This window comes from Bubalus bubalis, chromosome 10, assembly GCF_019923935.1.
Source record: "Bubalus bubalis isolate 160015118507 breed Murrah chromosome 10, NDDB_SH_1, whole genome shotgun sequence".
In the NCBI taxonomy this organism is placed as follows: Eukaryota; Metazoa; Chordata; class Mammalia; order Artiodactyla; family Bovidae; genus Bubalus; species Bubalus bubalis.
Genome location: NC_059166.1, coordinates 69,552,236 through 69,577,788, shown reverse-complemented (window position 1 = coordinate 69,577,788; position 25,553 = coordinate 69,552,236). Strand labels below are relative to the sequence as shown.

The following is a 25,553-nucleotide window of genomic DNA, read 5'->3' as shown; positions in this document are numbered from 1 at the left end:
TCTCTAGAGGAGGAGAGGGAGTTCCAGATTCATCCTCCGTAAAACCCTTTCAAGAGCAGGTGATACTAGACTGAAGATAGTCAAGAAATGACCACCCTGAGGACATGAGACAAAAGGGTTCATTAGCAATATTCAGGTTGATACATCTAATAGCTGATATCATTTTTTAATACTATTTCTGGAACAAACATTTGAGTGCCTACTCTGTGCCAGGCCTTTGTTTAAATCGAGGGCATCAAGGAGAGCAGGGCACTGTCTCAGGAGGGTTATAACATGGCTGAATGGTTGTGAGATGAGAGGGGGCAGGGGCCAAGTCTAGGAGAGGGCATTCGGAAGGTTTCACAGAGGAGGCCGCATTTGTGTTCAGTTTGCGTCACAAGGTAGTGGAGTGACAGTGATTATTTCTGGCAAGGCCAACACACAGAGTTGTGATATGTCCGGTGTTATGTGGAAAGGAGGGTGGGAAGGGGGAAGGATAGTGCAGGGGTGTGTGTGTGTGTGTGTGTGTGTGTGTGTGTGTGTGTGTGTAAAGCAGTGATGGAGGAAAGCAGGAATGGCCAAAAATGAGCCTGAAAAGTTGGAGCTGAACTCTTCAGGGCCTTGTTTACCAGCATGAGAAATGTGGACCTTTTTCTCTAGGTTCAAATATAGAAGGAGGTGGTAGGTAGAAAGTGCCTTGGGCTAAATGTTGGTGGCAGTGTGGAAAGCAGAGCAGGTGAACGATTTATAGGTGATGGTCTGGGGAGCAGGGCTTCCCTGGTGGCTCAAATGGTTAAGAGTCTGCCTGCAGTGCGGGAGACCGGGCTTTAATCCCTGGGTCGGGAAGATCCCCTGGAGAAGGAAATGGCAACCCACTCTAGTATTCTTGCCTGGAAAATCCCATGGATGGAGGAGCCTGGTGGGTTATACAGGTCATGGGGTAGCAAAAAGCTGGACACAACTGAGTGACTTCACTCATTCTGGGGAGAAATGACAGGTAAACACAGAAGCAGCATCGCTGCTGTCTGAAATCACAGGTGTGAGACAGCAGAGTCAGTCAGCATTCCATGGAGTGGGGCCTGGGAACCTACAGTTAGCCAGCTGCACTGATGCTTTGCTTGTCCCCAGAAGCTGCACGGCCCCTCTGTTACTCTCCTTTTTTTATGGGGCAAGTGCAGGAGTGGCCTTAGGGCTCTCGAGAGCAGCCTGAGTTTGTTGTTGTTGTTCAGTTGCTAGGCCATGTCTGACTCTTTGTGACCCCATGGATTGCAGCACACCAGGCTTCCCTGTCCTTCACTCCTGGAGTTTGCTCAAACTCATGTCAATTGCATCGGTGATGCCATCCAACCATCTCATCCTCTGTCTCCCCCTTCTTCTCCTGCCCTCAGTCTTTCCCAGCATCAGGGTTTCTTCCAATAAGTCTGTTCTTTGCATGTGGCCAAAGTATTGGAGTGTCAGCTTCAGAATAAGTCCTTCCAAAGAATATTCAGGGTTGATTTCCTTTAGGATTGACTGGATTGATCTCCTTGCTGTCCAAAGGACTCTCAAGAGTCTTCTCCAGCACCACAGTTTGAAAGCATCAATTCTTCAGTGCTCAGCCTTCTTTATGGTCCAACTCTCACATCCATACATGACTACAGGAAAAACAACAGCTTTGACTATATGGACGCTTGTTGGCAAAGTGATATCTCTGGTCTTTAATACGCTTTTTAGGTTTTTCATAGATTTTTGTTCAAGGAGCAAGTGTCTTAATTTCACAGTTGCAGTCACCATCCGCAGTGATTTTGGAGCCCAAGAAAATAAAATCTGTCACTGTTTCCACGTTTTCCCATCAATTTGCTATGAAGTGATGGGACTGGGTGCCATGATCTTAGTTTTTTAAATGTTGAGTTTTAAGCCAGCTTTTTCACTCATCTGTGAGCACACCAAAACTGCAACTAGCTGCAACATCCATCAACAGGAGGACGTTGGAACCCACCAAAAAAGATACTCCGTGTCCAAGGACATAGGAGAAGCAGCAATGAGATGGTAGGAGGGTGCAATCACATTAAAATCACCTGCCAGGTGGGCGACCCACAAACAGGAAGAACAATAGTACCAAAGAATTTCTCACACTGTTGCAAATGTTCTAGGCCCCACATCAGACTTCCCAGCCTGAGGATCTGGCAAAGGCACTGGGAGTCCCCAGGGAATCTGACTTTGAAGGACAGTGGGATTTGATTACAGAACTTCCACGGGACTTGGGGAAACAGAGACTCATGGAGGGCACAGACGAAACCTTGTGTGCATCAGGAGCCCGGGGAAAGGAGACGGAGCCAGACCTGCCTGCCAGTGCTTGAGGGTCTCCTTTGGAAGGGTGCGTTGGCCGTGGTCTGCTATGCAGACAGGGGCACCGGCAGCAGCAGCAGTCCTGGGAGGCGCGTGTTGGCATAAGTCCTCTTTAGCTCTGCCATAGAGCCCATGGGCTCCAGGACTGGTTTGCCTTTCTGGGAATGGGTCGCCTCAAGCCAAACACCTAACAGGGAGGGAGCACAGGCCCATCCATCAGCAAATTGGATTAAAGGTTTACTGAGCATGACCCTGCCCACTAGAGCAAGACCCAGTTTTCCCCATAGCCAGTCCCTCTCATCATGAAACTCGCACAAGCCTCTTAGCCTGATTTTGGATATCAGCTGTTTGCAGGGTGGTTTGGAAAGCCCAGCTCCTCTGGGCTTTGGCACTGTGGGAAATTGTAGCTCCTCTTTTGTGGAAAAGGAAACCATAGGACCTGTCAGAAGTATAATAGAATTCAGGTGCAGCCCTTCTTACTGCTCAAAGGGGGTGGTGGGGGGACAGGCCCAGTGGGCCCAGTATCATGCAGTTTAGAAGGAGCTCCTGGGGCTTTTTGCTAGAGAGTTCTGTTTGTCTCTGTCAGTGATGGCTTGAATCAGGGCAGAGGTTTAGCAAATAGAGGAGAGGGCATGGAGGTGAGAAATATTTAAAAGATAAAGCCGACAGGAATTGGTGGCTGATCAGAAATGAGATAAAATAAGGGAGAATGGATAATCTAGAGTAACTGTGATTGGGGGAAACTAGTCACCTGAGCCATGATGAAGTCCATGCGAAGACATGCTTGGAGAGAGGAGAGGGAACCAAAGGAAATCAGTTCAGAGGTGTTTGAAGCAATTGCAGGAGGGCATATCTATTTTTTAACTTGTGTCTGCTGAACTGAGAACTCACTGTGATACATCTCCATTACATTGAACACATAGGTCCCATGGAATGTGCAGCACTTTTATAATAGTACTTTGTGATTGCTTTGAAGCCTGCTATCTACTCGAGAATATAAGGTAGGTCTCTGCAGCAACATAATTTAATTTTTAAAATAAATATACTAGAATTTTTAGAACTGAAGTATCACACAAATAGCAGAACTGCCTTTACAGAAAGGATATCACTTTATGTGAAAGGCCATAGCTGGGGCAATTTAATATGTTAATATGTTCATTAAGGGCAGCTTCAATACTTGGAAGTGGCCAGAATCACTGGAAGAAATTTCTGAATCATATGGCTGATTAACCTGAGTGATACCATGGACTTATAACTTGGTAAATATTTCTGCATGCCTTCTAAGTTCATTCTGAAGGCAATTCAAAAAACAATGCGAACAGCAGCAGCTTCATCAGGGCAGAAGTGTACCCTTTCATGTTGACCTTGTGTGTATCCTTCATGTTGAACTTACATATTCAAAGACTCATTTAAATTTATGAGTTACTTTTTCAGTGTAGATAAAAACGTGCTTTTCAAACTAGGTGATACACTCCTTGAGCCAAAACAACATACTTTTATTGCTTCTGTTTCATGCTTCTTCTCTATCTCCACGGTTTCTAGAACAGTTTGTAAAGATGGTAGATGCTCACACACTCACGTATTTACCCTGTTGTCTACCAGCAGCAAAGATAAGCAAGGCCATTGTCACTTTGTTAAACCTCAGAGGTCTGGACCATGTAAGATCACAAATAATCCTGTGTGCTGTGTTTCAGGCTTCTTTTAGAAAAAAGACAGCTTCTCACCTTAACAAATTAGTTGTTCCCAGGTAATAAGACTTGTAGGGAAGACAGAATTGGAGAAGGATGTCATTGGCATTGTGGCCCTGTATCTCTCTGTCTGGCCCAGAATTCAGACCCAAACTCACTTTTCACTAACCGCTGAGATACCACTATTGCTCCCAAACTTTCTAAGACCTGCTGACTCATTCTAATCAGATACTGACCAATGGCAAAAGGCTGTGTGTTTCATTATCAGTCCCCCCAGCCTCCATTTAGTTTTCATTTAAAATTAATGTGGACATAGTGGCCACAAGAGAATGTCAGGAATTCTATTACTATTAGCCATGGATATAAATACAATCATATATCCCAAGGAAGGGCAAGTAATAATTGGTTGGGAAAAAAGTGCTCCTTCAATTTATTATGCAATGAAATGTCTATGGATTCTGGGAGCATTTTGATATTGGTTAGAGATGTTTTGCTTTTTAAAAAGTGCACATGGTGCAGAAAGAAAATTCTATGTTAACAATTCCAGTATCTCACATAAAATGTATTAAATTTTAAACATGTTGGTGCCATCTTAGAAAATGCCTTTTAATTCAAGTCATAATTTAGTTGTGTTCAACTTAATTGCAAATATCACTGCCCATAATAGCAAGTGGTGTTTTTTGGTAAGTAATCATATTATGCCTGCCTTTTCTTAACATTACTACTGATAAATTATATTTCAGATGTTTTACTCTATAAAGTTAAATTAACATTTTATGATGTAGTACATATATCTGTGTTTATGTCTGTATACAAACACACACACACGCACACACATGATACACAGGCAAAAAACTTTTTTCTCCAGGCATCCAAATTCAATATGGATTATATTTTTGGATAGTAGGACATTGCCAGACCTGAGGTGTCAAACCAGTTCTTTCTGGATCTTGGGCTTTGATAATATATGAACTTGATGCTTTCAAACTGGGGAAAAGAGGGAAGGATTAGGAGAAGAGTTGAACAGGGGAATACAAAGGAGGCATAGATAAGGAAGAACATTTGAGGTGTGGTGCTGAGTTTTTGATTGAACAGGAAGCTAAGATATCTTGACTTTGGAAAGGAAAGTCAGAGACTCACAGGCCTTCCAATTCCTCCTCCTTACCACCAGCCTTGAGAAAGTTAGTTTAGTTTATATCTCAGGGAAATAATAACTAAATAAATGTTTATATTTCAAGGTTACCTGATTCTTAAATAAAGTGTCCAAGTAATTTCTTTTTGTTACACCAAGTGGAGAAAACGTGTTATTGGAAAAAAACAAAACAAAACTGTAACATTAAGCCTAAGGAGAATTTTTCACACGATGTTTACACAACATGGATGTTGTCTACAATGCTGAATGCTATATGTGTACCTTTATTTTAAAACCAAAACACCACGCTGACTTCTACTTTCTGGTCCCCCTTCTTCGCAACTGCAGCCAAGGAGGGCTTTCAGTCAAGCATGTGCTCCCTCTAGTGGCATGTCAAGAAATAGCATGCCGTTATGGAAACAATAAAGGAGGTTTTTTTAGTTTAGATTTTCTGTTTCCACGACTCATTAATTTATAGAAAGGAGAAGAATATCTGATTTTTAGTTGAAAAGAAGTTTCTAATTTTAAAATATCTCTATCATCTTGTGCTATAAATAAAACCACATCCAACTGGCAATAATTTTATTAATTTCAAAAAATTGACCAAGCTTTGTATTTTCTTAATGATTCAGGTTATCTATTTTCCGTGTCCTGATAGTTACATAAGATGTGTTCATGATATACAAAGTAAATGAAATAGACACAATCCAATTTAATAAATGAGTAGCTCTAATTTTTAAACTGTGTATTTCAAATGATACATGTATATTAGCTACTTTATAACTATTTGTCAGCATTGCATCAATCATGAAATCATTTCTAATGCATCTTAGAAACATGCTTTGCATCAGGTTATTAGGTGCTTTGTCACGGGAACTACAAATTAAGAAAGTATTCTGTTGTCTTAAAAGCCTAGCCATGGCAGAGACTAAATTTATTTTCCTATTTGTTTCAGTGGGTCAGGGACCTTCCTTAAATCCTCTTTCATAGCTATCTCCTTTCCACTTGCAGAAACTTAAAAATCTCTTGCCAGAAGTAAAATATGGAGGAAAAAAACATAAAAGGAAAGAAGCAAAAATTATATTTCTATTTTCATGTACTTTTAGTAAGCATCATTTTCTTTATATCTTTTATGTGTATAATCCTGAACAAAATGATGATCCAAGCCTTAAAGAACTTGTGATTTATTCATTCATTCATCAAATACTTATTTAATGCCTACTATGTGCAGTTGGTATTCAGAAGGCTGGGCTACAATGGTAAACAAGACAGTCCCTGCCCTCATGAGGTGTACCTTCTAGTTGGCAGTGGAGGGGAAACGCCAATTAAATAGAAAAGACACACTTTTATAGGAAAGGTATCTACTTATTTGTTGTGTTAACTGTGGTTTTTACAAGACTAAGCAAATAGTTGAAATCGGGGAAAACATTTTGATTTTCTATATTGAATAATGATGGGTTGGAGTAGAAATGAGGATTGCTTTCTTACATTGGAAATTTGAGAGAAATCTGGAAGCAGAATTTTATTCTGAGGTTATCTAGGTTGGGACGATGAGGTCATCAGAGTGACAGTTGGATTCTCCCGTCAACAGTAATAAACTCAGCAGCCTGGTTTCATGGGTTTGGCTCTTTTCTCTTAGTAGCAATGTGGCTTTGGGCAAATCACTTAGCCTCTTTGTGCCTCAGGTTCCTCCTTAGCAAGCAAGCAAGCAAGAGTTAGTTGCTCAGTCGTGTCCAACTCTTTATGACACCATGGACCTCCTCTGTCCAAGGGAGTCTCCAGGCAGGAATACTGGAGTGGGCTGCCATTTCCTTCTTTGGGGGATCTTTCCAACCCAGGGATCGAACCAGGGTCTCCGGCCTTGCAGGCAGACTCTTTCCTGTGTGAGCCACCAGGGAAGCCCTCTTTAGTAAAATGGAGATTAAAGATAGTATCTACCTCCTGGTGGTATTTGGATTAGACAAGTTAGACCAGTTAATGCATGAGAAGTGCTCAGAACACTGCCTGGCACTAAGTTGGCAATGTAAATACATGTTATTGTCATTAAAATTCAAACCTAAGCCTTTGGAGAGCTTGTACCATGATCCTAGCTTAGTGTCATGGCTTAATGATGGGACTCTGAAACTGTCAATATGGTCATTGCTGTCTGGGATGGCAGGAAGAAGACATTGGCTATGTTCTTTTCTCTTTTAAATTTGTGCTGTAACTTCAGCACTTTGCTGTGTTTATTTTGGTAATTTAGGTTGCAAAAAATGAGGGTTGGATACTTTAATGAAGCTGCTATTGGGTGGGAGGGTTGCCTAGTAGACGGGGCAGAATCCTAAGCGTCAAGCACTGTCCTCCACATGCAGCCTGCTGTCTTTCCCTGCAGGTGCCTTTGTCCATAACGATGAGTCTTCAGAATTTTCAGATTTTATTTAAATGTTTACGTTTGTGTCCCAGTTTTCTCTTCTGGAAAGTAGCAGTCATAATTTTTCTCTACCTCATTCGAATGTTATGATGACTATATTTATTTCCTTGTTAGAATGCTAGACATTAGAGAATCTGAACTGGAAAGGACTTTCAAGACACTTATTTTGTAATTGATGGAATTGGAGACAAGACAGAGTAAGTTGCTCATCAAAGGCAACCTAACTAGATCTGAGCATAGCTAGTTCCAAAATTGGATCTTTGGGCAGCTTTTAAATCTTGTTCAGAAGTCACATTGCTTTCTTTAAAATGTCCTGAATCAATCAGATTTTGATCCTGAATCTCAGTGGTTTACTCCTGTGACGTGTTGCTTGGTCACACTTGGTTAGATTCTGCCCCAGATAGAAAGCCTAGGTTTATTTCCATATAGCTTTTGTTCTGGGACTTAGGTCAAAGGAGTAGCCATTGCCCCAGGTATGGCACTCTCCTGGTGGAGAGCAGAAGGTTGAAGGGGCAAGGTGGGAGGAGACCTACTATTCAGACTCTTTACAGCTTTTGCTGGGATGTGCCATATGTTGTTTGCCCCCACTCCATAGCAAGTTACACACGCACATCCTAAGTCAAAGTGATGGGGAAGGATGCTGCACCTATTAGAAGCCAAGAAAGAATGATTGATTCACGGGCCTCATGTCTCACATAATTGTGTGTATGTGTGCATGCTCAGTTGCTTAGTCGTATCCAACTCTTTGCAACTCTATGGACTGTAGCCCACCAGGCTCCTCTGTCTGTGGAATTCTCCAGGCAAGAATACTGAAGTGGGTTGCCATTTCCTTCTCCAGGGGATCATCCTGATCCAAGGATCGAACCCATGTCTCTTACTTCTCCTGCACTGGCACTAGCACCTCTAATTAAATGCTATCAAAGGGCTCAAAAGCCAGTAGGAGAGGGCCAGTGTAAATAGCAGGAGCAGCACTGTGGAATGAATTCAACAGCAGAAGTCTATTAACAGTGGGATGTGAAGGACCAAGTGAGTCACTCTGCTTGCTCAGGTCTGGAGGCTTAATCGAGGAGGAGAGCCTGAGCTGGACCTTGAAAAATGAACTTGTCTCTAATCTATAAATAGAATAACATTCTAGTTGAAGTAAATTGTTCGTGCAAATGCACAGAAACAGGAAACATCATGGTGCCTTCCAGAAACTACCAATAAGTGTTTAAACCTTGAGGGTAGGGTGCAGAAGAGAATTCCATTAAGGTGTATGACCATTAGGCAATGGGGCACACTTGAAGAGCTTTAAAAAGGAGAATCATAAATTCAGATCTGGGTTTTCGAAGGTGACTCTGGTGACTGTGGAAGATGGACAGAGATGTTGGAGACAGGGAAAGCAGTGGCCCAGAAGAGAGAAACTGAGGGGACACGCCATAGGGTGATGGTGATGGGGAGTACAAATAGATAGGATATAATGCTCAGTTGGAGATGAGAAATCAGGAAGACAGAGGAATCAGGGGTGATCCTTGAATCTCTAGCTTTGCTGTCTGGGTTTCAGGATGGCAATGCTATTCACTGAGAGAGAATATTCAAGTGGGGAGGAAACTGGGGAATAAGACCATGGGAATTAAAGTTGTGATTGGTGCATCTGAGGCACCTTGGTACATCTGAGGTGCCCGCAGGGGTTGGGAAGGTGCATTGGAGAGAGAGACTGGGGGGTCATCGCACACTTAGTACAGTCAGCTGAAGCCGCGTGTCTGTAGTGCTACCAAGGATAGTTGTGAGAGCTGAGGTGGTGGTCCAGGTCAGAACCAATCTAGAAGGAGAAGATGTAGGCAGAGAAGACTCAGAACTAGTAAGAATAAGAAAAGTGGAATCACAGCATTAGATGGAAGAATGTTCAACCTATGTTTCCCTTAAAAGGTGTCAGTTGCAGAAATAGACCTTCTTTGTAGCATTATCCTAATCTCGGGATTGAATAGTACCCATAAGCCTACTTGCTCCCAGAGCTGTGAGCAGTGACTTGTGAGAGTAGCCTAAAAATACTTGCTGTTTGGCAATAGAAGGAGACAGTTGGTGGAGGGATTAAGTGTGTGGTGTGGGATTCAGCATTTTGTTGCCTGGTTTCGACTCATAGAATGAATATTTACCTGCTTTGTATCCAGGGGACATTTACTTAATCTCCCTCTGTTTTCTTCTCTGTAAAACAATGAAGAGATATCCACATCCCTTAGGGCTGGTATGAGAATTAAATAAAATACGACATAAAAAGGCACTTAGCACAGTGCTTGCTTAAGGCGGGTGCTCAATAAAAATCCAATTGGTTTTATGGTTGTGCATAAAGAGTACTACCTTTTGCGCAGCAAGATGGAGGTGTTGACCCCCCCTTGCACTGAAACATGTACTTTGAACTCTTTTTCTGGGGATGGTGATGAATCATGGTGAGTATCCATGGCTGTTCACCTGATTCATACCTGAACTAGTCAGAGGCATTAGGAAGATGGTTGGCCAGCCTTCCAAAAGCAGCCTATGACTAGGAGATGGTTTGTCTTTATGTGACATGTTTACTTGAACATGACCAGAGCTGTGTTTGCCACCAGCTATGACAAATGAAGCCAAATCTGAACAGACCTGTGTACACTTCACCTAATACTTGTCTGAACTAAACAGCAGGAACACATCTTATATCAAGGGTCCTCATTGGGTATGGAGAATGAGAGCTCTCTGCTTTTGGAAATGCGAAGGAATAATGAGCAAATGACCAAAAGTTGTCTTGCATATGTAAAAACAGTGAAAAATGGAAGGAGGCAGTATTCTGCTATGAAAATCAATTAGTTAATACATGAGAAGGTCCTTTGTATTTTCCCAAGGAGGTAAAAATTCATTTCAAAGTATTTCAATTATCTTTCATTACATTTCTCCATGACTTTCATGTTCATTCTGTTTAACATGTCTGCTACTTACTGAGATGGGGTGCAAAGAAGGAGAAGAGGGATTCAGGGCTTGAGTTCTCCATCCCAGAGAAGGCTTCCTGAGAGTTTGGGGTGAGTTTGATAGGGAAGATAAAGGTGGTATTCTAAAAGTCCTCAAACATTCTCCTAAGAAATCAGTCAATTTCTTGAAAAAAAGAGAAACAAAACAGGAAACAGGAAATACATTGTTAAGGTTTCTCCTATTTCTACTGTCATTAACAGGGCACCCTAGATGACTAGAAGTGGATTCCAGCCCTGCAAACTACTAGCAGTTTATTTTGAAACTCTAGGTTCATCAGTAAAAGAGGGATTTAGACTCAGTCATATGTAAAGTTTCTTGCCATTCACGTATCATGTTTTCCTTTTTTTGATAGACTAGTAGAATTTGCAAAAGCTGTCTAGACTAATATTGCTTTTTCCAAGAAATCCCTTATAATTTTAACTTTCTAAGTGGAGCATTAAACCTCCCAGAAACCCCAGAGAACCAGCCTGTTCCAGTGCTGGGCAATTCATTTAATTAGAAATTCTTTCTTATGTTTGGCAGATATGCCATTTTATTTGATTATATATCATTTCATTTGTGAATGTGTTTACTTCTACAAAAGCTTTCAAGTTGGCTTACATTGCTGAAACAGAGCTAAACATAAAAAAATAAGCAAACATTAAAAAAAAAACATAAAATACAGCTAAACAGTAAAAAAGACAAATCAATGAAAAAGAACAGAGAAATAGATCTTGCTGAGCCTCTAATGGGAGATAATTATCACAATTTAGAAATCAGTTTAGCTTGGGGTTCTCTTGCAGTTAAGGCAGAAATGGAACCATATTGTGCTTCTCACTGGGTTATGGGAGAAGAGATGCATTATGATTTTAAGTGTCAAGTTCAAAGAGAAATGAGTTCATAGAGGTCTTTATATAAAGAATATCAAGTATCTTAATAGACAGTCTTGAATAATGTGTGTGGACATTGTCTCAGGTGGTTAATTATGTTGCCTCTCTATAAAGTGGGAAGCATTATGTATATGCTTTTATTTTAAATTCGCTATACTTTTATTACAGTTGGTTTGAAAAAACAGACTGAGTAAAATATTCACAAATCTGCCAATCTAGCACAACTATTATCCTGTTGGCAAATTAAATCATCTTAGCCCTCATGCAATTACGGTTTTCACAAGGAACCTCAGCTGGGTTTCTTCAGCAGGAAAGGACCCCAGGACATAGCAGCAGCCAAATGTATCCTCATGTTTGCAATTATATTCTTAATTTTTTACCCTACTTATTACACTGAACACATTATATATTTTTCTTGTTACTACATACTTTTTATGATTTTATTTTTAATTCTCAATTTTAAGATTTGCTGCAATTTACCAGTCATTTCATGCTATAAAAATGTTGCATAAATATCCTTACACTTATTGCGTTCCCTGTTTTGGATGATGAACAGTGGTTAGTTTCCCATACAATGCTTTCATTGAATTTCAAGTTGGAAACTGGCTCACCTTAGTGGACAGTCTAATAACCAGCCCTTTGCAATGTGTTGATGTATTTACTCTTAAGAATGTTAACGGTGATATTGCTTATTACATTTTCTGTGTTTTTCTTTATGAGGACTCATGTGAGAAATTTCTCTTATTTCAGTACCAGAAATCATGTGTTTTTTTGAATAAGAATTTATTAATATTTTCTTCAGGGAATCAGGTAACTGAATGATTTTCCCTCATGGCTGTGAGCTGTCAAAAATGCAGAGAGCCAAATCTTTGGTGCATATCTAGCAAACATGAATGGAATGGAAATCTAAAGAATACCTTACATACAGTATACCAGCCTTGTTTCTGGAGTCATCATCCTTTTCTTTCCTTTTTGTCCTATTTCCTTCATCCCCTTCCCTTAAATTTTATTCTATTTTGATGATTTATGCAAGCTTTTGGAGCTTTCTGGAACAAAGCAGAGATATAACTAAATAAATACATGTAAATACTTGAATTATTTCCTTAGGGTAAGTTTTGAAAAGTAGAAGCACTGGCTTTCGTGTCACATTAAATCTTAACCCAGTGAAAAATTTTCTGTAGGAAACTGAGATAATATAATCCATGGATGTAAATTCCTGGTGATTTATTGCCGATGTAATACTGAGTGAGAAGTTAGAGTCCTGAGCGGAATAAACAGTCAAATTGTTTCCCAGAGACTTTCTGTGCAATATCAGTTCAGTTCAGTTCAGTCACTCAGTCATGTCTGACTCTGCGACTCCATAGACTGCAGCACGCCTGTCCATCGCCAACAGGCGATGTTGAGCTCACTCAAACTCATGTCCATCGAGTTGGTGATGCCATCCAACCATCTCACCCTCTGTCATCCCCTTCTCCTCCCACCTTCAATCTTTCCTAGCATTGGGGTCTTTTCCAATGAGTCATTTCTTCGCATCAGGTGGCCTAAGTATTAGAGTTTCAGCTTCAGCATCATGTCTCTAGCTCTGTGCAATATCAGAGGCTGTAAATGCTCTTTTCATGGAAAACTGTGGTAGATGTTTTTAAATTAAATTATGACAAAATATTGATTGCTATAATAATGTATTAATTAAAGTGATGCTCATCTTCATATGATATCATAGGTATAAACAACAAAATTGATTATTTTGTTCTGAAAATTTAAGAGCCAGCTTTGACAGGGGATTGGCCTGCCTTTGTAAGGAATTAGACCATATAGGTCTTGAGGATAAGACCAGTGGTTTTCTCAAAAATATTCTAAGTATTTGGATAGACATGTGATTCAAGCTCATGGATTTCTATGCTATATAATATGGAAGAGGCAGTTGATTTTTGCCTGTAAGTATAATTGTTTATATTGTCTTTGACTAAAACGTACGTCAGCAGGTTTCCTGGACCAGTAACAATGCTGGAAGACCTCAGGACACGAGAGCTGTCAGATGTATCCTCAAATAGCTTTTCTCAAAAAATTCTTAACTGGAGTATAATTGGTTTACAATGTTGTTTTGGTTTCTGTCACATAACAACGTGACTCAACGATAAGTATACATATGTCCCATCCTTCTTGAACCTCCCTCCCATGCCCCACCCTTCAAATAGATTATTTTAGTAAGTTGTTTGAGTCACCTAATATAGATATTCTCTTGAGTCTTCACTTAACCTACCAGTTTAGTAGTCAGACTTACTGACTAATGTTCCTAGCTCACTGAATATGCCTTGCAGGGAGGCAGGTGACCTTGGGGACCAACACAGTAGTCGAGTTTTATGCATGAAAAGAGTCAAATCCATTTGTTCTCTTTGGTTTTGATGGATTTTTTTTTTTTTCACCAAAAAATAACACGTCTTCTACATGATGCCACTTTAATATTTTTAGATAGCTGTATCAATACTTTGTTCTTTCAAAACTACTCGTACTGGAATTCTACTCTGTTTGCTGTAGAACAAAATACAGTGCAAGATGGATATTTGTTTTGGATTCTGTTTTAATGGGAGCTTCCCTGATAGCTCAGTTGGTAAAGAATCCGCCTGCAATGCAGGAGACCCCAGTTCAATTCCTGGATCGGGAAGATCCGGGGGAGAAGGGATAGGCTACCCACTCCAGTATTCTTGGGCTTCCCTTGTGGCTCAGCTGGTAAAGAATCCACCTGCAATGCGGGAGTCCTGGGTTCGATCCCTGGGTTGGGAAGATCCCCTGGAGAAGGGAAAGGCTACCCAGGCCAGTATTCTGGCCTGGAGAATTCCATGGACTGTACAGTCCATGGAGTCACAAAGAGTCGACACGACTGAGCGACTTTCACTTCTGTTTTAATAGGGGATTCAGTGTAATGACTCAAATATTATTTACTTACGGGTGTAGAACTATCTTGACATAATTTCTGAAGCAATGGCATAGTAGGTGTTATCATGAGTGTAACAGTTTCGAAAAGTGCAAATCAACCTACTAAAGAGAAACCAAATAAACAGGGGTTTACATGTGTAGGAGTTCTTTCACACAAATTTACAGCAGTTTCTTTACTTAATGTGTTTGGTAGCCACTATGTTATGTAGTCATTATTGTGCAAAGAGTGGAAAATTTTACTTTGGAAGTGGCTCTCTTTTGTTGACAATGCTATTTGATAATACTGATATTCTAATATAGTACTCACACATTGGACATTTAGAAATATCTATCATCCTTTGTGAATAATGACACTCAAACTACCCCTGTGGGAGTGTATAGATAAGATCATTATTTTCATTTTCTAGATAAGGAAACTGAAATGAAATTCTTTGCCGAAGGTCAAAGAACATATCACTGGCAGAATAAGATTAGAGCAGTGAGTTCTTGATTTTCAATCATTTGCTCAATCATCTAAGTCACATTGTTTTACTCAGTATGAGAGCAGATTATTATCAGTCAGTAGGAATAAGGCTATGCCCAGATGATGCCAGAAGACCAGCTGAAAAATGAAAATCTGCTCACTCAACCATTTGTTTATCTGCAAAATGCCAAACTGCTCATTCTACTGATATTTTTCACTAAGCCTAATAAGTTGTCTTCACGTCTTGCAGACACAGCCTCTAACTCAATGTTTATACTGCCTTCTAAAGTTAATTTCTGGAGGCTCTGTCTTTTAAAAACAATTTTGGAATATCAGAATTATTTAATATGTTCTGAATATGTTAGTCATGGTAAATTGAGGAAAAAACTCTTTAAAAGTGTTTTTTTTTTTTTTTTATGAAATACCGCTCCTTTGTGCAGTGGTGAACAAACACCTTTTCTAACATTAGAGACTAAAATAAGATCTCACCATTAGGAGAAAACTGGGCTTCCATAACTGCCACCAACTCCTTGTAAATGCATTTGGGCCTGGCATATGGGACTGAAATTATAGGACTGCATCTATATCACATGGATTTCTGCACAATCAGTTACCTTCGTTATGAAGGTGGCCAAAAAAAAAAAAAAAAAAAAAAAAAAATCAGGTAACCAGTGTTACAATCCTTATAGAAGGTCTTGGGCAGAAATAGCTGAATTCTTTCAATGTTCAGTAAGCCTTTATTGTACTCTGCATACATGCCTACCTGCATCGCGGCAGTATATCCTACTTCTTGGACATGTTTTGGTAGATTAATCAGTTGACAGGTGAAATATTTTCCCCTAGGTCAAACAGTATAAATGCAAGTCAAGATGCCAGCTTAGGATGTCTGGCCTTCTAGTAGCTCAATTCATTCAATTGTGCTGCTCCTGAGTTTGTTGATGGATAATTCCATTGTATAGCTAGCCTTGTATGTTTTGCAGTTAAACTACTAAAATACTTTAACTAGTCTTAACTCATAGTAATTCACAATAAGGATGGCATAAGCATTATCATTCACTTATAGCCTGTAGAATGTAGAATAGATTTGGTTCAATAAAAGAGATCACAGTGAACTAGAACAGGAATAGAAAATTCATTTTTCCTTGGTTCTGACATCTTCTGAATTCAATCTTTATTAGGAATGGGCAATTTACAAATGTGTGGACCCATTACTAACGAATTAAAACCACTTTAAGAAAATGACATGAATTTTGGATTTGATTACTCAGGAATATAACTTTAAAAGTGCTTTCATCCTAACCCAGTGTATTGAATTTACCTTAGGTGGCTTCTGTGATCTAATTTAAAAAAATATATATGTGTGTGTATATATATATCTTTTAGTCTTGCCTAGACTGAAAACTTGAATGAACTATACATAAATAATCTGTGATGTTGATCAGAGATGAAGTACACATCCTGTGTTATTGCAAAACTTAAAAAATTGGATATAAACATGAATGATTGTCTTTTAATGGTATTTATATGCTGGGGTTAGGTTTGTTTTCCTCTATTTAAAAATAAAATTCTGGGGAGTCTTGACTTCAAAGTACTGACATTTGTAAAATTTGTTGCTGTTGTTCAGTTGCTAAAGCGTGTCTGGCCCTGCCACTCCACAGACTGCAGCATGCCAGGCTTCCCTGTCCTTAACTATCTCCAGGAGTTTGCTCAAATTCATGTCTGTTGAATCAGTAATGCTAGCTATTTAATTTTTCAGCAGACATTTCAGAAGCTTACATTTTATTTCAAATCTAAAAGTTAGTGACATCGTTCATTCATCTAGCAAATATTTGTATTAGTTGTTAGTCTGTGTCAGGCTCTGAGTAGGTATTAGTTCATGACACAGAGACCCTGTAATTCACAGAGCCACCTCTACTGAGATAAATCCACCATCACAATTAACCTGGGTGATGTGAGAGAAAGGAGCTGGAAGGGTACATGCAACAGGGTGATGGGAGGAGGCTGGTTCTGAGGATTTAAATTGAGACCCGAAGAAGATCTGGCTTTTAGAAAATTCATGGGAAAACCATTCAAGGGGTATTTAAAGTTGTAAGGTGAGAATGACTTTTTCTTTTGGTAATGTGTAGTTTTCACAATTTGTAGTTTTCTGAAAGGACTACAAAAAGCAATGAGAATTCAGAAAGAGAAAGCAACAGTTAATAGAAATGTTGGAACATTAAGGTAGAAACATTAGGAAATTTTGAAAAATTTTAAAGCCTGCTCTTTTAATCTTGAAGAAATGGAGGTTCAGTGACATTTCCGTGTTTTGGTCACATACTAGTTAGAAAATATTGGTTTTTACAGTTGAGAGTTTAAATTTTTAACTATAAATAGTTGGTAAACATTTACTTAGGTTTTCTCTATAATCAATAGCAATTGCCAAAGCCATATCAATCATTGGGATTTGCATCCCTTGTTGAGAAAATCACGAGTATTTTGACTCTTCAGTCATCTGTTGACTTTAGTCTCTGGCATAGAAGTCACTAGGCCTTTTGTGATGCATTAAAAGATAATTAAGTTTAATTTCCAGGTAGTCCATTTTAGTTTGGAGCCAGATATGGTCCATCTTGATTAAAAAAGAATTTTTTATTGGAAAATTTTTTATTGAAAAAAATGGTCATGCTTCCTATTATTTCCAGTTAGAGACATATTGCTTTGCTAGACATCTCAGTTATAATTTATGTACTTTTCTTTTTGATAAATGGCAACTGGAATTTTCAGGCCAATATTTATATAAATTGCAGGTATAATTTATAACGTAGCTACCTACTTCTAATATTTTTTATTGGTTTGTGGAGAAATATATTGAGGTTAATATTGTTTACATCTCTGTTTTTTTATTTTTAGCTTTTTAATCCATATACAGAAATCTGTATGCGTTTAGTTCTATATCCTAATAAAACCCCTCTATTTGGTGATGATTATATAAGGCAGTTAACATTGCCTCAAGAGTTATAGTCAAAGGGAATGGTAACTTGACAGATCAGAGTATAAGAATGTGTTCTAGACACTTAAAAAATTATGATTTAAGAACCTTATGTTATTTTTAGAAGAGCTAAATGTTTGCCTGCCCTCTGCATTTAATATAAAGAACTGAAAGTAAAATATTTTCATGATGCAGATGATGTGATTTTTTCAGTTTTATGGAGGTTTCATTGACAAAAAGATATTTAAGTGTACAACATGATGATTTGAAATACATATACATATTGAAAGGATTCCCTCTCCCTACATCGAGTTAATTAAAATATCTGTCACCTCATATATTTCTCTCTTTTTTTGGTGAGAACATGTGACAATCACTCTTAGCAAATTTCGCCTGTATAATATAGTGCTACCCCCTATTGTCACCGCGTTATATACTAGATGTTTAGACCTTATTCCTCTTACAGCTGAAACTTCATGCCCTTTTATCAGTTCCTCCCTATTCCTATTCCTCCCATCCCTCCCCCAGGCAGCCATTTGTCTACTCTATTTCTATAAGTTCATTTTTTAAAAATTCCACATATAAATGATACTATGCAGTGTCTTCCTCTGTCTTATTTTACTTAGCACAGTGGCCTCCAGTTCCATTCATTGTTGCGAATGACAGGATTTCCTTTTTTTTCTTTTTTTAAAGGCTAAATAATGTTTGTCTCTGTCTCTCTTTCCTTCCCTTCCTATATCTGTATCTATATGTCTATACATAGATTTTGTTTCCTGAGAGCACTTTTATTTCAGTGTCCATGTTATATAATTTAATGGGAGAAAATTATCCTTTGTCTCTGTACCAGAAAGAACTCTTTCTAAATATCTTGTGTGATTTTATCTTATGAACACTGTGATTTCTGAAACTATTTCCTTCTTTACATTGCTAGAATAATACAGTCACTTTTATAGCTTGTTTTAAACAAGTATACTAAGCCCCAAAGCATAGTTTTTTAGTGCTAACCATACTCTTTTATTTTTATATTTCCTTTAAAATATGATTTTCCCATTCTTTTTTCCTTTTTTATTCTGCTATATGCTTTTGTAAACCTCCTGAAGCCTTTTCTGAAAGAAAAGTTGAGAAATAAATAGAATTTGTTAAAATTTTATTCCATGCATGGAGCTATCATCATTAAAAAAAAGCAAATCTCTTTTGCTTTGGCAAGTTTATTAAAAGGACTTATTCTGGGTTCCAGTTTTAGATGAAGGGGTTGTGAAACACTACAGAATCAGAAGACTGGACGAAGGGGGCTTTTTCCTCGCCCGGAGAAGAACCTTTCCAACACTGAATGAATTCGTGAGTCACTACACCAAGACAAGTGATGGACTGTGTGTCAAGCTGGGAAAACCATGCTTAAAGGTGAAATGCTTTCAAGCTGTGTGCTTTACTTTTGAAATTACTTTTTTCCTTCAGATATTGAAGTTTTTTGTCATATGATATGCTAGCTCAGGAAAAAAAAAATTAATTGAATACCTAAGGCATGGATAGGCAAACTATGGCCTATGAGCCAATACTACCCCACACTTATTAATATTTTTATGAAAGTGTAAAGTGTTAGTCGCTCAGTCGTGCCTGTCTCTTTGTGATCCCATGTACTGCAGCCCACCAGGCTCCTCTGTCCATGGGATTTTTCCAGGCAAGGATACTGGAGTAGTTTGCCATTTTCTTCTCCAGGAGATCTTCCCGACCCAGTGATTGAACCCTGATCTCCTTCTCTTCGGGCAGATTCTTTACTGACTGAACTACCAGGGAAGCCCCAATATTTTTATAAATAAGTTTTATTGGAACATAGACACGCTCATTCATTTACAATCGTCTTTGCCTTTTTGCTATAATAGCAGAGTTTGGTAGTTGAAACAGAGACTATATGGCTTACTAAGTCTAAAACATTTATGATCTCATCCTTTTCAGAAGAAGTTTGCCAAGTCCTGACCTTAAGCAATCACTGAACACAGAAAATATTCATTCTTTGCACTAAGACACTAATCTAATATCCTGATATTGGAGCATTTAGTGATACAGCTGGAGGAGAAAAAAGTGCTGGAATATAATTCTTACTTAGATGATCTGTATTCAAGAATATTAACATGAAATGACCAGGTTCATTATCCAGTTGTCTGCATATAACAGATACCATTTAACTGTTTAACAGTTTGTTTGGCCTGGTGTTTGGTGGAAGGAGATAACATTTATAGAATTTTTATCTACATCTGTCATTAAATTCCATTGTTTGCATGTTTTACCTAAATGTGTTTAAAGTTAGATAGTGGTCAGTCACCTTCGTTGGGCAAACCCTCAGCTTCTCATCAGAGTTTAGGTCTCATGTATGGTCAATGGTATAGCCAGTCCTGTGGTTTATAACTGGATGACTGCTGAAAGCTTCCTGGTGATGCCTGATTATAATTCTATAGACAAGTAGAAGCTGAACAGTTCTGATCATTATGTAGGGAATTTATTGAGTTAAATCCTGCCCAGTGAATATGCAATTTTGATATATGTATATACATCTTAGGGTATCACCAGTGGCTCAGTGGTAAAGAATCCACCTGCCAATGCAGGAGACGTGGGTTCGATCCCTAGGTTGGGAAGATCCCCTGGAGGAGGAAAATGTAATCCACTCCAGTATTTTTGCCTAGAAAATCCCTTGGACAGAGGATCTTGGTGGGCTGCAATCCATGGGGTCACAAAGAGTCAGACATGACTGAGCCACTGAGCATGCATGCATATACATCTTAGATGGTACAGAAATGACCTCACAAGAAAATCTAAGCTTATGCTAAGAAATATCTCACCTGATACCAAGACATGACTTAAAAATACTTAGTTTAACTCATAGTTTTGAATTCAGATAGGGAAAAGATTTACAAAACATAGGTGACCTTCGGTGCACTCAAGATGCCAATGACTTAGTGGAGGAAATAAGATAAATATCTAATGACAGATGACAAGCTGGACTGTGAAGTATGAGAGCAGAGGCCTTGCCTGCTTTGTTTACACAATGAAGCCTAGTTGGTGCTTGAAAAATATTTATTAAATAAATGAGTGAACAAATAAGTAAATGAAATTGAAAAAAGATGAAATTAATTATGAGAAATTTGATGATACATATGGTAGATGCTACGGGTCAGAGAGTTGGGGAAATAACTGTGGATGAGATGGAACTTCATTTGACCTTGACCCTTGATTTAGGTAGGCAAGGATACAGAGAGAATGTACACCAGATAAGTGGGAGGGGGACATTGGGGTTTGGGGTGGGACAGATGGACAGCAAGGTGCCTTATGTAGCAGCATCTGGGAGGAGAGCAGCTGGATTAGGTAATAGCACAGATTCTACCACTATTGCTTTTCATTTTAAAGTAATTTAAAAACAAAATACAATATTTTGTTTTTAAAAGTGATATCTCTAAAAGTACCTAGGTTATTTTCAACCAAAAAATTGTTAAATATAACTTTTTTCTTACCAGTATTCTAATTATTCTGTGAAACAGATACAAGTTCCAGCTCCCTTTGATTTGTCATATAAAACTGTGGACCAGTGGGAGATTGACCGCAGCTCCATACAACTTTTGAAGCGATTAGGATCTGGTCAGTTTGGTGAAGTGTGGGAAGGCCTGTGGAACAATACCACTCCGGTAGCAGTAAAAACATTAAAGCCAGGTATGAGAACCAGAATGGCATACATTGATTTTTATAACCTACTTGCCATTATAAATGTTCAAGAGGTCATGGAACAGCTGGTTTGGAGACCAAGCAAGTGTTTTGCTAGTGACCACAGTACTCGATCCCAGTACCTGAGATTTTCACAATTACTGCAGATGTGTGGTTTTGAATCCTAATTCTGTTGAAAACTGAGACTAACCTTTACTGTCCAATCTTATTATCTTTTTTTCCAAAAAAGAAACAGCTAGCTATCCATCCTAACATTGCTCTCTAAGGAAGGCCTTTCACAGGTCAAAAGAGAACAAAAAAATTAGATTTCTTATATTAAAAAAAAGCTCCACGATAGTTTTCTCTCCAACAGGAATAATTATTATTGATTTACAGTGTAATAGCAGCAAACAGCTTTGGTGATTGCTTAAATGTCTTCACTTCACTGGGGTCATTAATCAATATTCTCAGCTATTTATTGCTTAGCAGACTGCCATGCAATAAAGATGAGCCTGAAATCAACTCCCACAGTAGCTTTGACAGGCAAAAATTAATATTTAATGTTGCATTACTAGCTGAGTTGAGATTGGGTCTCTCTTGCTGTGCAGCTGGTCAAGCTTCCCCTGCAGAGGCTCCTGATGTACTGTGGTTCCAGCTCTAGTGGATGGTCTGATTTGGCAATGATTTAAGCTTCCTTGGTGGCTCAGATGGTAATGAATCTGCCTGCCATGCAGGAAACCTGGTTTTGATCACTGGGTTGGGAAGATCCCCTGGAGAAGGGAATGGCAACCCGCTCCAGTATTCTTGCCTGGATAATTCCATGGACGGAGAAGCCTGGCAGGCTGTAGTCCATTGGGCCACAAAGAGTTGGACACAACTGAGCAACTAAAACATACACATACATAAGTGGCCTGTATTCCATGAATCTGATGACCACCCAAAGCATCAACATAAAAACGTATTGTAGATAAATTGTCTGAATGAAGATCATAATTGTCTGAATGAAGTTTCTCACTGGTAACTTCATGAATCAGATTATTTGGGGGTGGGGGCATGATCCCACTATATATGTAATTGATCATAGGCCAAACTAATTATAACAACCCTAAGTGGTCCCTTATTATGGTGTGGGTGCCTCTTTTATTCTTAGCTCCATTTTGCCACAGTCTTAAATTAGGTCTTGATTCAAGACTTTAATCCTATTTGATTATGTGGAGCAAACCAGTGGTAGAAACTGAAATGAGGGAGCTCAGTAAAAATTGATGGAGAAGAAAATAGGCCATTTCCCCATATTCTTTCTCTGTAAGTCCTTGCCTCTTCTCCTTACTCAGTGAAGAGATATTTATAGTTGATCTGTTTGGTTTACCTAAGAATGTGATTGCTAATAATAGTACAAATATGGCCAACACTCATTGAACACATGTGCCAGACAATACTGTTACCCTGACATTGATTCTATGATGTCGGTGGAATTATTAGCCATGTTTTAGAGATGAAGAAACTGAAGTTCAGAGATGTTTGGTAATTTGTTCAAGATCACAAAGTGAGGTAGGGCTTGATTGAGCCTGGGTAGTGAACTTCTAGAGTCTCAGATGGCATACCAAAGGATAGATTGCCTCTGTGAAATAGCCTGCATTTCATTAATAAGGCTATTAATAAATAGCCTTATTAATGAACAAGTCAGAGTGTTAGCTTGGAGGGTCAAAGCTTATCCATGCTTGAGGTTCAAATATTAGCTGTGAAGTCTTCAAAACGAGAGAATAAGGAACAAAATGGACTCTCTGAGCATCACTGAAAATGTTTGCACTATCTATAGTGAATACTGAGAGGTGAAATGACAGAATTCCTTCAATTACATCAGTGAGTCTGAAACATCATATTGTATAAGAAATAAAAGATTTTAAAATGACTAATGCACTGGGACGACCCAGAGGGATGGTATGGGGAGGGAGGAGGGAGGAGGGTTTAGGGTGGGGAACACATGTATACCTGTGGCGGATTCATTTTGATATTTGGCAAAACTAATACAATTATGTAAAGTTTAAAAAAAAAAAAAGACAAAAAAAAAAATAAAATGACTAATGAAATGTAAACTCCAGGTAGCCTTTTTTCTCTTAAATTCTATGTGATTGTAACTACTTGGCACTCTGCATGGTGAGTCAGAGTCGAGCCAATATAAATGCAATTTAACTTAGATGAGTCTTCAAAATAGGCTCCGATGTCTCTCTTATCAAGCTATTAAAACTCCAACTGTGGAGGTATTAATACATGAGAAAATGTGGAATGCAGTTTCAAGTGGTGAAAAAAACATTAATTTGTGGGAGGGGCCCATGATTGTTTTCTGCTTGGCCTATACTCTATGTCCCTACAGAATTAAAGACACAAACGTGGTAGAATGTCATTGTTTTTTAGGATAGTTATCCAGCTCTTCCTGCAGTAGGTACCAAGGACAGGGCAATGATTAGTCTTTGGATCTTGGGCAGAAAAACTCACTGCAGCGATTAAACATTCAGTGTCTTCCAGGGTTCATGTTAATAGAATGTCTTCTCTTTGTGTTCCTAAGATGCCTGCCTTGCTTTATCAATTAGACTGCTTTATCAATTAGACTGCTTTATCAATCAGTCTCTCCTTTTTCATTCATTTTTCATATGGACCTGAAGCAACCTCTCTTCACCGACAGGTCATAATACATAAGCTGCACAGCCCTGATGCACCAACACACCAGTTATTAGGTTGCCCTGGTGGAACTGATTCTCTTCCTTGATAAATCTGAAGATTTGTGACACCAGTGCTCTTACTTTACTGAGAGGCAGGAAGCAATCTCGGTGATTCCCACCAGGCTGCTCTGAGGACAGGAATGCCTCAATAACATAAAGTGATTTTCCCCTCTTCTTGTTTCAGGTTCAATGGATCCAAATGACTTCCTGAGGGAGGCACAGATAATGAAGAACCTAAGACATCCAAAGCTTATCCAGCTTTATGCTGTTTGCACTTTAGAAGATCCAATTTATATTATTACCGAGTTGATGAGACATGGAAGTCTGCAAGAATATCTCCAAAGTAAGCTGAAGACTTAATAAAAGGAAAAAAAAAGAGGAATTTAGTTTAGCGAATCCTATAAATGTCAATTTAGCAAGCCTTCTATAACCCAAAGGATATTTACTATGGCATATCTGTGACAATGAATGTCTTAACATTGAATTGCTCAACTACTCTTTAATAGGCTGTATGCTGTGTACTCAAAGGGAGGAAAAATATTTATGTAGTGGAAGAACAAACTGTTCACCATAGACATATCAGAGTACTTAAATGCAATGTGAAAATTGAAGAATAGATGTTTTGCCTGATGCTTTGTTTCCTACAGTAAGTAATTGAACAATATCAGTCATGGAGCAGTATTTTCCAATGGCCCAGAATTAGGAGACATAGACTATTTTGTGGGGAAGGGAGGGAAAGTTACCCTCATTTTTGTCTTTGCCAGTTTTTGACAACACTGTGCTTGTTGGTATTTAAAATACTTCCAACTGCTAGAAAACATAAGAATGTTCAGGCTAAAAAGCAGACACATACTATTACCTTATTTTTACATCTGCTTCCTGTAGTCTGAGAAGACGCAAGGGTGCTGTAGATTTTTGGTTGTTTATTACAAATGAATAATTTAATAAACAACAATATTATAAGCATTAAAATGAGATGTTCAAAGAAATGGAGATCAAGTACTGAGAGAACAATTCATGCTTAAAGAACAGGCATTTTCTGTACTTTCTTGACATGCCAGAGTGGGACTGATACAATGTATGAGGTAAAGGGAGGTGAGAAAAACAGAACAAAGATGTCAGAAAGATAGGAGAATTTTCTTATTTCAGGGTGACTGGTGAAGCTGGTGATATTAAATTGCAAAACTAGATAAGAACAAAGAGCATAAGACCTGCTAACTGTTAAAAACAAAAAGTATACCTAGCTCCCTTGCATAAATATATCATATTTAACAGTATTGTGTTACCCATCATTGGGAGACTAACCTCAGCACTGACTCCTTTTGCCTTATCCCCAAGGACAAAAGTATAGGAGCCATCTCAGGTCATCTCTAACAAAAATGTTTTGTCAAATGATAAG

General features: G+C 38.7%; 1 protein-coding gene across 1 annotated transcript in view; it reads left to right on the top strand.

Moving 5' to 3' along the window:
* FRK (fyn related Src family tyrosine kinase) overlaps positions 1–25,553 on the top strand; it is a 99,884-nt gene that overhangs the window by 62,435 nt on the left and 11,896 nt on the right. Inside the window, exons 3-5 of the mRNA XM_006055673.4 lie at positions 18,985–19,148; positions 21,278–21,446; positions 24,339–24,497. Coding sequence (XP_006055735.1) covers positions 18,985–19,148; positions 21,278–21,446; positions 24,339–24,497 — 492 coding nt within the window. The remainder of the gene's footprint in view (positions 1–18,984; positions 19,149–21,277; positions 21,447–24,338; positions 24,498–25,553) is intronic.